Source organism: Orcinus orca, chromosome 11 (genome assembly GCF_937001465.1).
Source record: "Orcinus orca chromosome 11, mOrcOrc1.1, whole genome shotgun sequence".
NCBI lineage: Eukaryota > Metazoa > Chordata > Mammalia > Artiodactyla > Delphinidae > Orcinus > Orcinus orca.
Genome location: NC_064569.1, coordinates 94,815,841 through 94,828,604, shown reverse-complemented (window position 1 = coordinate 94,828,604; position 12,764 = coordinate 94,815,841). Strand labels below are relative to the sequence as shown.

At 40.4% G+C, this 12,764-nt stretch overlaps 1 protein-coding gene across 7 annotated transcripts in view; it reads left to right on the top strand.

Annotated features, from left to right (window-relative positions):
- MRTFA (myocardin related transcription factor A) overlaps window positions 1–12,764 on the top strand; it is a 199,576-nt gene that overhangs the window by 154,488 nt on the left and 32,324 nt on the right. For all 7 annotated transcript variants that reach the window (XM_049693907.1, XM_049693909.1, XM_049693908.1 and 4 more), the window contains one exon: window positions 4,877–4,942. In XM_049693907.1, the coding sequence (XP_049549864.1) occupies window positions 4,877–4,942 (66 nt within the window). The remainder of the gene's footprint in view (window positions 1–4,876; window positions 4,943–12,764) is intronic.

The following is a 12,764-nucleotide window of genomic DNA, read 5'->3' as shown; positions in this document are numbered from 1 at the left end:
TTCGAATAGAGCTGAGTTAATGGAATGTTCCTGCAGTCAGAATCTTTGTTGAAGAGGTCTTCATCCTGAGCAAAGGACGATGCAGAGGGAGTGTTTTTGTTCTTTCCCAGTCATTCCCATACTAACCCTTTCCTCTTCTTTTCTACTTCCCTCATAACTTATACTTTGCCTCCCTATTCTAGAAGCCATGGTGAAATCAATAATGGGTAAATATGAATAAGGTAGGAGCAACCTACTGAGCTGCACATCTCCCTTTTCAGTAAAATCCAGAACTACTGACCAGTGGAAGCCATAGAGCTGGACTTGAGAACACAGCACTTATTTTTGCTTTTTCTTTCCAGACTCAGTTGACCCAATTGTTTGATGTGTTCATTTCTTGGGCATTATCCCTTGAACACCATCAGTATACCTCCATGGTCGTACAGGGCAGAAATATGTGAAGTTCCTTCCCTTGCTTTGATTTCCCAAGTAGCCAGTTATTCAAATAGCAGTTGATCACCTGTGTTTGAAACAAATGGAAAACTTGATTATTTTCATGGGGAATGGAGAACCTAGGTTCCCCTACTTTACGGTTTGTTTCTTTTTATTCCAGTCCTTTTCTGGCAGGCAACTCAGTTGATTCACCATGCATCAGCTTTAAAGACATCTGTTCATCTATATATAGGCTGCTTGCACAGACCCATTTAGAAACAGATGATATATTAAATTTGTGGAATTCAATAACAGTGAAGGTATAAAGATGCATGCTTGTGCACAAATAAGTATTTTTGTTTAGTTTTTATTGACTTGGGGAATGGAGAGGAAATCTAAATGGTGATGTGCAATAACATTATACGTAATACATAATATACATAATACATAATATGGTGTTTACTGAAAGTCACTTATTAAATGATTTGTTCTAAAATGAATAATCCTCAAGGCCTGGAAACATAAAGCCATTTTATTTAGAGTGCTTAGAATTAAGAGGAATTAAGATAGACTAAGGAAAGGGGAAATTCATATAAATATGCATTTCTTTGTAGCTGTAAGTCTTAGAAGAAGAATTGTTGTATATATACAGAGCCAGACAGATACATTACACCATAATTCTGAATTTACTGCTTAGGGCTTTTATTTTCCTCCTTATAAACATTGTTAGGGTTAGCAGGGGTTATGCAATGTATAAAATAATACATACCTACAATCAAATTATAGCAATACCCAGAGTATACTGATAAAGGGTTAATTCTATTATGTAAATGGGAAACTTGGTCAGATTTCAGATAAGCATAGGGTTTGGAGTTAACTGCTGAGAGGCACAAGATGGAATTTTCAGATAACTGAACTTTAATTTCATTTAGTTTTAGAGATGGAAAAGGTTTATTAGATGAACCTTCCTCTTTGACCTAGAGCTGTTTAAAAAAAAAAAAAGCTCCATAAAAAGCTCGAATCAGAGTTAAATTTTTGCTTTCATGAAGCAAGAAGTTTTTCAGTCAGTAAGTTTGCATAATGGATCCCTTATGGCCCTATCTGTATATGGGTTTTTAGGAAGGCTGATGATTGATACTTCAAATTATTCTTGGATAATAGAGTTTTCATTAGTTATTGTTTTTTTTTTAAGTGTTCAGACTTACTGAATTGCATTAGGTTTCCCTGTTCTCTGAAATCAAATCAGTTTGTTATATTTAATCCTTTTCTAATAGCTCATCTTACACGGGGCCTTAGAAACACTCTACAAGATGACAAATATATGCCCTTTTTTCCCCTCTTACTTTATCCTGCCTGGCCCTCCTCTTTCTTTCTTCCAAGGAGACATGTGGCACAGTATTAAGTACCTTCACTGTAGTGTCACAGCGACCTGGTACGAATCCTAGTTCCAGCACTTTTGAGCCATCTGACCTAAGGCAAAAGTTTAAAGGTTTGATCCTTAGTTTTCTCATCTGTAAAATGGAGATAATAATTGTACTATTCGCACAGGGCTTCCCCCCGCCTTCAAAATTATTTAATTACAAGGCTGGATAACTGAAAAAGAATTTTCCATTAAAACAGTTTCAGAGCTAGAAAGTATCAATAACAGGTTATGACTCTAGGGCAGTGACATGATTGAATAGAAATGGCTTGAATCTTATGGATGCATTAATCTAGATTCGATGCTGGTTCAGACATCTATTTACAAATTAAAATAATCTGTCTTGAGTTTTGTTTTCTTTCCGTGTCCATAAAATGAAGAGCTTTTCCTGATCACCAGTTTTTCATAAAACAGACAAGTAAATCTCGTGGCGCTAGCCAGAAAAGTTTACACCTTAGGAACTTCATAGCAAACTGGCCTCTTTCAATAGGCAGACAGCAACCCCTCATTTAAAATGAAGCTGTTCATCAATTGGTGACATTCATAGCTTCATCCTTCAACCTGCAGGATGCTGGTAGGATTGTCAGGTTTTAACTAAGTCATTTTCCAGCAAACATTCTCCCATATGTTTTGGAACTTTCCTTTGCATCTTAGTCTCTCCACATAACAGTTCCATTACACAGAAAGCCATTGTTCCAAGCACCACAGAGCAGCTCCCAAGTCCTGATGTAAAAAAGAGGGCTTTTTTTTTTAATTAAACAAGTGAAAAGCATGTCAGTCACTTAACATAGGGCTGACACATAGCAACACTCAATGACCCCTATTATAATTTTATTTTATTATTACTACTGCTGTTGATCTGTAATTTATTCTGAAATCAAGTTCTTAGATTAAATTTATTTTACTGAAACTGATCACCCAAACTTCTTTGACCCTGGCCTGAACCATCCATTTCCCTCATCCCCTTTGCCTTACCACAGAATGAACCCAGGTAATAAGATAAACTCCGTCCCTGTTTATCTTATTAGCAGCACAGGCTTCCAAAAGACCCTGGAGAAGCAGAGAAGTAAGGAGCCCAGGTTCTGGAATCAGAATGCTTGGGTTCAAAACCTGTTGTACCTCTTATTAGTAGATCACCTTAGTTAACCTACTTAATCTCTCTGGGCCTCATTTTCCTTACCTATAAAATAATAATACCTGTTCTCTCCATAGGGGAGTTATGAAGATTAAGTGAGTTAAAACATGAAAGAATGTAGGACAGTATCTGGCACAGAGCACATGTTCTATAAATGTTAGCTATTAGTGTGGCCGTTGCTGCTTTTATATTTTATTCTGCAAGGCTGTCTTTATTTTTAACAACGTTAATCTGCAAATAATAATAATACCCTCCTGATTAGATTTCTCAGGCTGTATGTATCATCATTTAGAGATCCAGTTCAGTTTAAGAAACAATTGTTAAATACTTACTGTGTATTAAGTGCTCTTGGGGGGTGGTTCATAGAGTAGTAAGATATATTCCCTGCCCCCCCTCCAGGAGTTTATAAACTGGTAGGAGAGAGAAGATTTATTCAGAGGGTAAGTATTACACAGGGCAAAATATCACTCTACTTTTTATAACAGATAAAAGGTAGCTCACAGGAGGCCTGGAGTAATTCTCAGTGCTGGGGAGGAGTGAGTTGGGAAGGTCAGGTGAAGAGTTGGGCATTTCCAGGTGAAGTGAATAAGGAGTTGGGAAAGTTCATGGTACCTGGAGGAAGAGGGATTGGACAGTCTTGATCGGGGTGACTGAGAGTGGGCGAGACACAGTGCTGTCACTGCAACACGAGGAAACGTAGTAAACTTGATGAAATAGGAGCGTAAGGAGGTGACAGAGTTGAAGTTGGCTCAAAAGTTTTAGTATTAGTGCTGGGGAAGAGGGTAGTGATACCATTAAAGAGAAAAAGGATGGGAAGTAGATTAGGTTTTGGGGGGAAAGATAGGTTTTGGACCTGCTGAATTTGAGATATAGTCAGGAGAGACTAGTTACGGTTCTGCAGTTTTTGGAGACCTTCTTAAAAACTGCTTTGTGGATGGAAAAGGCAGACATTAGGGTAATATAGTTCCTAACAGATACAGGTCCCCCTCAGATGTGACTTGCAGGGACCTTATAATTGAAGACTTATCATATAAGGGAACTTCCCTTGACCCATGAGATCCTCTTAACCCTCCTTTTCTGGACATTTTCTCACTTAGTCTCTGAATGGAGGCTATGCCTTTGTCATTCTGTATGGTGTGCAGTGGTAATACCCTTTAGGTTTCACTGGCATTTGAGATAGAGATAATTGGCTTTTTACTTAAAAAAAAAAAATTCCTATTAACTTGTTATATCAAGTCGTGTTGCCAGAGTAGAAATAGTAGAAACACCCATCACCCTCCCTTAGTCCGGATGTGCTTTGAATCACCTAGCTTTGTTGTTTCATGTCAACAGAAAAAGGCTCTAAGTGAAGAGGAAGAGGCAGAGAAGAGTTATCTTAATGGCAAAATATTTTCTGGTCCATGGAAATCCATTGCTTGCTGAAAATAGGTATAATTTTTAGATACAAAAGAAAAGATTTTGCAAATAACCAATACTTCCTGATCTATCACTCGCTATACTTATGGTGGTAAACATTTGCTACCAGAAAGAAGGTGTAGAACATCTAGAAAGCTTTTTCTGCTGTGCGGTGGTCCTCATTATGTTTTCTTCGAGTTAAGAATTTGTGTTTTTTTCGTCTTGGAGGAGGACACAGTGTTGTAGAAGGTTTTGAACAAGAGGCAAGACTTTGGTACTTTGTGGATTGTTATCACCCAGCAAGACCCTTTGCAACTTCCTCTCGCCGCCCACAGCAGAATACGGAAACCGTGCTGTATCAGGCCACTTCTGCAATTACAGTCACAATTAAAGGGGATCCTTCTTTCACGCTGCACCCTTCTGTTTCGAGGCTTTCTTTGCATTTGAAAATGTGTCTTTTGTGGTGGAATGCCCAACTGAGCCTTTATCTCCCCTCTCTCTTTGCTGCCATGCAGTGCTGCAGTTGAAGCTCCAGCAGCGCCGGACGCGGGAGGAACTGGTGAGCCAAGGGATCATGCCGCGTAAGTACCACTCTCTCTCCCCCTCTCAGCACTTGATAGAGTTGCTTTTAGGATGCGGTGTGTGTACCCAGTATGCCACGGGGAGAATCTAACAGAAAACAAGGTCTATGGGGTTCATTTTTCACTGCTTTCTTTGTCATACTTTTCTAAGTTCAGGGCCTCTCAATCAGTGATAGTTAAGAGAACAGCCCTAATTGATAAAGTTCAGTGAAACAAAAAACGTTAGGTTTAACGGTACCATTGAATCATCCTTAGCTTCTGAATTGCACGTTTTAAAGGGTTTCTACGCCCTATTATACTTCCCTTTATAGGAGGAACAGATCTTGAGCTGGGGTACTGTGAGGAAAAACACTTCTCACATGTGTTTTGCTTTAGTGTTCGGATGCTTGGGAAGAGACAGCCCTTTTCCATCTAGTATTCTGAGTCAACCCCAGTTTTATTTAGAGTGAGAGCCTCAGATGTACCCTAAGGCTGGCATGGGGATGAGTGTGCCTGAATGGAGTCATTGATGGGGGTATCGCAGGGCTGGGCTTGGTGCAGAACTGCATCACTTGGGAGAAATAAAGAATCTGTTAGAAGTAAGAAAATTTGCTTTTACTACCAATAGCCTTATAAAATGAGTGGAAGCTGAAGCCAGCAAAATTTTGCTTTTTTTGACATTTCTTTTTAAGTCATCAGCAGAGAGTTAGGCTCTCCCTCTCATTTCTTTTATCTTTATGTGTTAACTGCTACTTGGACACACCCTAATGAAGTAAAAATTTATATATCATACAACAACTTCTAGCTTCATAGTGGGAGAACTGATGTTTTTCACCTTAACTCAATGCTGCTAACCTACTGCTACTGTACTTTCCTAATTCTCATTCACTCATTCATTCAAAATATTTGAGTACCTAGTGTGTGCCTGTTGCTACAGGAAGATAAGTTCAACTCCTGCTCTCAGGAGTTTTGTACTTAGAAGACTGATAATATAATAAACAGGGAGACAAACACAATTATTTCAAAACATGGTAAATGCTATGAAGTAAATTAACTGGTTGGTATATTAATAAATAATAGGAATGAGATGGAATCACTTTGGAAAAGTTGGTCAAGAAAGGCCTTCTTGAGGAGGAAATATTTGAGCTGAGATCTGAAGGATATGATGGAGACAGTCATTCAGAAGCAGGAAGAGGGCCCAGGAAGAAGGAAGAGCAAGTGTAAGGGCCTAGTGCAGTTAAGAGCCTGGCATGTTTGCAAACATCAAGGAAGCCATTGTGGCTGGGCCTGGTAAGTGAGGAGAGAGTAGGGGCCCGTTAAGATTGACAAGGTGTGCGGAGCCAGAATGAGAGCCTTGTCAACCATGAGGAGGAGGTAGGTTCTGCTTTAACTACAATGGAAAGCCATTGACGGCTTTTAAGCAAGTGAAGATGGGATTTGATTTACATCGTGGTAATACCAGGTCCATGTCTAAGAGCTAGAACTTCATAGCAAGTATAAGGAGTCTGAGGTCTCTTTCTGAGTGTCAGCCAGGAAACTTAAGTCTCAAATTTATATCTTTTTTAAAATTGCTATTAACTACCAAACAATCTACCCACATGCCATCTTCTTCTCTGGCCTTCCAGTGAAGGACTCCCCATCTTTAAAGTGTGGATCAGTTAATGTGATCAGGTAGGGTGGTGTTGTGCTTTACAAAACACTCCAGATCCGCCAATCTATATACAAACCTTGTAGAGGAACAAGTTACCCAGCGTCACGTGGCTTTCACCAAGACATCATGCATTTAGTGTCTACTTTTTGCTTGGGGTAGTCCTAGGTGCTCTAGAGATTAAAGAAATGTAAGGCACAGGACTTGCCCTCAAGACATTTAACAGTTTATCTGGGTAGTAAGATTTGCCCATACACAAGATAAAGAGCAATTCAGCATTGACCTGTGGGGTGCTGACTCTAATTACAGTACTGGTTCTGAGAGCATAGTGCTACTTCTCAGGATCTGTCGTATGTTCAGGATCCAAAAGCCACACGGAGGATGAGTGCCTTGCCTTCGTCTTGCTGCCTTTCATTTGATACCAGGGGCTACTGGAGATAACTGTTTAATAAGATTTATTGTATACAGTCTCCTTGCTTAGCATTTCTCACAGTATTCTGTGTTGTTAAGACAAATGATGCTTGAGTATTGCAGTTATCTGCTTATATGTTTGTCTCTCCAATTAGACTGTGAGCTCCTTGAGAAAGTATCTTATTTATATTTCTGTCCCCAGTACCTGGCACTGAATGAACGAATGAATGAAGACAGCCAGTTGTAAAGTGGAGTGTGTGTGTGTGCATGTGCGTGCGTGTGTGTGTGTGTGTGTGTGAAAGAGAGAGAGGGAGAGGATGAAAGACAGACACAGATACCACTCTATTGCAAACTTGTTGGAATTCTGGGCATGGAATTTGAAACAACACTCCTGTTCTGTCAGGAGCCCGGGTTCTAAAATATTCTGAATATCTAATTGTGTGCTTTGGGTGGTTCTCTGTATCTGTGAAGTGAGAATAATTGCCCTTCTTATAGGAATAGAAATGCCCTGCTTCTATGAGAATATTGCATCTTCCCTCATACAACAAGCCACCTTCAACTATGGGCACAGTTTGGTTTCCAGCTTTTCTAGTGAAGAAAGTAAGAAGCAAACTCTTAGATTATGAGAGAGAGTGTTGAGGCCTGGGAAGAGTTTCAGGTGTGAAGTTCCCTGCTCATCAGCATGCCTGCTCATGTGCAGATAGGGCCCTGAGTTCCCAAAGATGAGGCTTTTTTTTTCCCCAGCCCCTCACCCTCTGAGTAACACCACTTCCTCACCACAGCCCCTCACCACTACCCTAACTCCCATTATAGTCTCCAACATTCTCTGCCTCCCTGACATCCCCAGCAATTCCACATCTCACCCTTCACTCATGTCTTTCCAAAAAAATATGAGTAGTGCTGGGGGCAAATCATAATTGATCAGCCATTTGTTGATTATTGGAGATTTGGAGACCTGAAAAGATAACATCTGGTTTGAAGTGCCCATTTCCATTTCCATCTTGCTGGCCTGAGGAGTTTCTGAAAAGTGCCTTTATGTTTAAGTTTGTTGTACAACTTAGGAAGTAATTAGGACCTTCAAACCAGAGGAAAGGAGCAGTGTAGTCATGGCTCTATTCTGCCTCATCATTTCTGATAATATCTTTTATCAAATTCTTCTCATCCCAATCTTTCTGTAGCTCTAGGAAGAACCCACCCACCTCGTTTCAGAGAACCCTCATATGCAGCTCCCATGTGTGGCTGGCTTCCAGTTCTGACATCATATCTGTAGGACATGATGTTTTCAGTAGCTGCCTTGCTGTCAGGGTCATTCATGTTTTTGCATATTGTTCAAAGTTGGGCTACGGCCTTCCCATAGAATTCAGGGGATTAAAGAATCCCTCAATTCGCATACACCTCTTTCTGCTACTTGATATGCTCTGTTCATGGCATCTAAACTATGGGATATAAAAGTTGGTTTCTGATGTGCTTTTAAATAGAATCATTTCCCAGAATCCTTCTTTCTCATCCTGTAAACATTTGTCTCGAATTTAACACTACTTAAACCCTACCAAATGCAGAGTGCCAGATAGCAAAGGATTACATATTCCAGGCCCTTAGCTTTCTTTAATGATGTCTGAAGCTCTGCATATCTTGAGGGAGAGGAGAGATGGCACAGATAGGAAGCTGGTGTTTAAGTACAAAGATTAAGGAATGCTGCTGTATCTAGGATGAAGATTCATAGAAGAGGTGGGTCATGTGTGGTACACTTTGTTCTCAAACAGAGCTTTCCCCACAGCCTTTCTCTTTGACATTTAAAGTGTACAAGCCATAAGGTTAAGGTGAAAATTAAGAAAAACATTCTGGCAATGAGAGCTGCTGCAGAGGAATAACATTTTAAAGGAAAACCTGGAAATTCTCCTGACCCAAACAAATGAGAAAAAAAGTCTCCTATAATCTTTCTAGATATGAGAGAAGAATCTCATTTGTCTGTTCCCTCTCCACCTTTTGTTATTCCATTGTGAATCCTTGAGAAAAAGCAGAGAGTAGCGTATTTCTAATGCTCCACTTACCCCTTACCAGGCCATTATTGCCCCATGTGCATGTAGTAGGAAAACCTTGGTACCTTGGCAAACATGAGGAAATCATTATGTTTGTCCAGTAGATTAAGGATCTTCCTCCATTTCTTGGGTGAGCTTGTTTTTTTCATTTTAAATGGTGTTTCTGTGCACTCAGCCTCTGCCATTGGTGACACTTACTTCTCAGTGGTTGGGAAAATCCGAAGGGTGTGAGGGCAGCACAACTCAGAGAGGGCAGCCACTGTCAATCCAGGGGACTGTCAACTGCCTGGCCCCTGAGAGGCCCTCAGACATGTTGCTGGGTGAGAAAGTGAGCCAGTTGGCCAGCTAGTTTTGACTGATTTATATATCTTCTAGTAGGCCCTGTGTTCTCACCCTGAAACTGGAAAAAAATGGCCTCGTGTAATGGAGTTCCCGCAGCTCTATTTTTAATAAACTTCACCACATCTTGATTCCCCAGCCCTTCAATTCTACGGTTTGATCCCTTTGTCATGCTTCAGCCGTCGGCATTAGCCAAGTGCTACACAGAGACAGTGCGGCCCAGTTGCAGCACTGGTAGCTAATCTAAGCTGTCATTTTACTGGCCCCCACGTTAGCCGAAAATCTCCTGTTCATCTGACTATAGCAGTCTCTGCACCAACAAGAAATTTCTTCTAAACTGTGACAGAAGGTTATTTAATGGCTGGAAGTGTCAGGATTAATTATTGCGATCTCTTTTCCTCTGTAGCTAAAATTCTTAATAATAATATTTTTGCTATTTGTAACTTGGGGATTATTTCTTATATTATTCTTGATCAAGTGTACAAACGGAGTTTCAAGATTTTCTTTCCTGAGTACATATGGATAAAAATCTATTTTGGTGAAGCTCTTTTAAAAGTAACTTTTGGTGTTCTTAACCCCTGAGAAGGTAAACCAACCTCCTCAGACCTCAGGATTTCTTGTAATGAGAAAGAGGCTATGATTTAACTTCGTCACTCTCAGTCCGTCTTTATTAAATACTGAGGTGCCGTGGCATCTTTTCCCCCAAGTTACCATGAATTCAAAAGAACTAGCCTTTATACCAGCCCTGTCCAATAGCACTTTCAGTGATGTTAGAAATATTCTATAACACTAGCCACTAGCCACATGTGCTATTGAGTGCTTAAATGTGGCTGGCGTGAGTGAAGAGCTGAATTTTTAATTTAATTTAATTTTAATTAATTTAAATTTAAGTAGTCATATGTGGGTGGTGGCTGTTATATTAGACAATAGGGTTTTAGGCTTTATTCTGCCACTTAGGAACAAGGTGATTTTAGGTAACTCACTTAACTTTTCTGAACTCAAATTCTACTTTTATAAAATTCTTATCTAACATGGAAACAACCTAAATGGATGTGGGGTGTGTGTGTGTGTGTGTGTGTGTGTGTGTGTGTGTGTGTGTACACACATATACATACAGACAATGGAATACTACTCAGCCATAAAAAAAGAATGAAATAACGCCATTTGCAGCAACATGGATGGACCTAGAGATTATTATACTAAGTGAAGTAAGTCAGAAAGAGAAAGGCAAATACCATATGATATTGCTTATATGTGGAATCTAAAATATGACACAAATGAACTTATCTGTGAAACAGAAGACGACTCACAGACCAGACCGTGGTTGCCAAGGGGAAGGAGGTGGGGGAGGGATGGATTGGGAGTTAGCAGGTGCAAACTATTCTATGTATGTATAACTGAATCACTTTGCTGTACACCAGAAAATAACACAACATTGTAAACCAACTATGCTTCAATAAAATAAATTTTAAAAAAATAAAATTCTTATCTACCCCACAGTTAATTTAGAGAAAAATGAGATGATGTCTTGTTCATGCTTTTGAAATACAGGTAGAAGTATTTGCAGTTAAGAGTGAGAACATTAGCTTGGATCTACCATCTTGTGAATCTGAAAGCAGCTTTTTATATGTATATATATATATCTCATTAAGTTCTGTGAAAACCAGTGTTTGGGAACAGGAACTATTTTTTTTTTTTAAGCATCTTTATTGGAGTATAATTGCTTTACAGTGGTGTGTTTCTGCGTTATAACAAAGTGAATCAGCTATACATATACATATATCCCCATATCTCCTCCCTCTTGTGTCTCCCTCCCACCCTCCCTATCCCACCCCTCTAGGTGGTCACAAAGCACCGAGCCGATCTCCCTGTGCTACGCGGCTGCTTCCCACTAGCTACCAGTTTTACGTTTGGTAGTATATATTAGTCCATGCCACTCTCTCACTTTGTCCCAGCTTACCCTCCCCCCTCCCCATGTCCTCTCAAGTCCATTCTCTACATCTGCGTCATTATTCCTGTCCTGCCCCTAGGTTCTTCATAACCTTTTCTTTTTTTTTTTTTAAGATCAGGAACTATCTTTCAGTAAATAAAATCCTTCTTAATTTCACTTTCCTCCCTGCCCTTGGATTAAAAAACAATTGCTGAAAATTACTGACTCAAAGAACCACTAGTCAACATGGTACTCTGTTAAAATTGTTCCCCTTTTGGTTGTATATTAACGGGACTACTATTTTATTAGCTTGCCCTCTCCATGGTAATGTATTTTTGTTTTTAACCTCTCTTAAAACAAAACAAGTGAGTGGCTGGGTTGGGAATAATTTTTTTTTTTTTTTATTTTGGGGCAGCTTGCCAAGAGACAGAAATGTTCACTGGCAGGGACACTGGTGATTCCAGAGCAGAAGAGGGTCTAGTTTGAGGCTGAATTGCCACCCATCCCCCTTTTTGTAAATCTTACAAAGATTGAAGATGACAAAATTGTAGGCTTCGAGGAAATGTCATTTCTTTTGCTTTTGCCATGGTCCGAGACATTCTGTCTCAAAGGATTCTGTGTAGATTATGAGTTTGGGTGGGGCTAGGGTGAGAGTAGATCCTCACCTGGGCCTTGGCCGTTTCCCATGTGCTCTAGTCCACTTGGGAGTTGCTAGAAGCTCTGTGTGGTAGTCTCTGAACAGCTTTTCCTGTGAGCCAAAGAAGTTTGGACAGGATCTGACCAGCGCCCCTTTCTGGCAGCAGCTCAGAAGAGGCCTCCCTCGGGACTTCCCTGGTGGCGCAGTGGGTAAGAATCCGCCTGCCAATGCAGGGGACATGGGTTCGAGCCCTGGTTTGGGAAGATCCCACATGCTGCGGAGCAACTAAGCCCGTGCACCACAACTACTGAGCCTGTGCTCTAGAGCCCACGAGCCACAACTACTGAAGCCCGCGCCTAGAGCCTGTGCTCCGCAACAAAAGAAGCCACCACAATGAGAAGCCTGCACACTGCAATGAAGAGTAGCGCCTGCTTGCCGCAACTAGAGAAAGCCCGCGTGCAGCAACGAAGACCCAACATAGCCACAAATAAAACAAATAAATAAATTTATAAAAGAGAAAAAAAGAAAAGGCCTCCCCAAAGCCTGCAGTTTTCCCACCTCTCCAGTCCACCTGGGGCCCTCGGGCTCGTGCTTCTCTCAGATGCTCAGTCTCACAGCTGTTAGTGTGGTCCACTTGGCTTTTTCAGATACATAGATATCTCTGGATGAAAGAGGTAGTTTTTTTTTCCCTTTTCTTTTTAATTGAGATGTAATTGACATACATTATATTAGTTTCAGATGTACAGCGTAACTTTTTTTTTTTTTTTTAAAGAAGCAGAGAAAGAGAACTCTGCCTGTCTGAGATGGTGTATCCTCAGCACCGGAATGTTACCATTTAA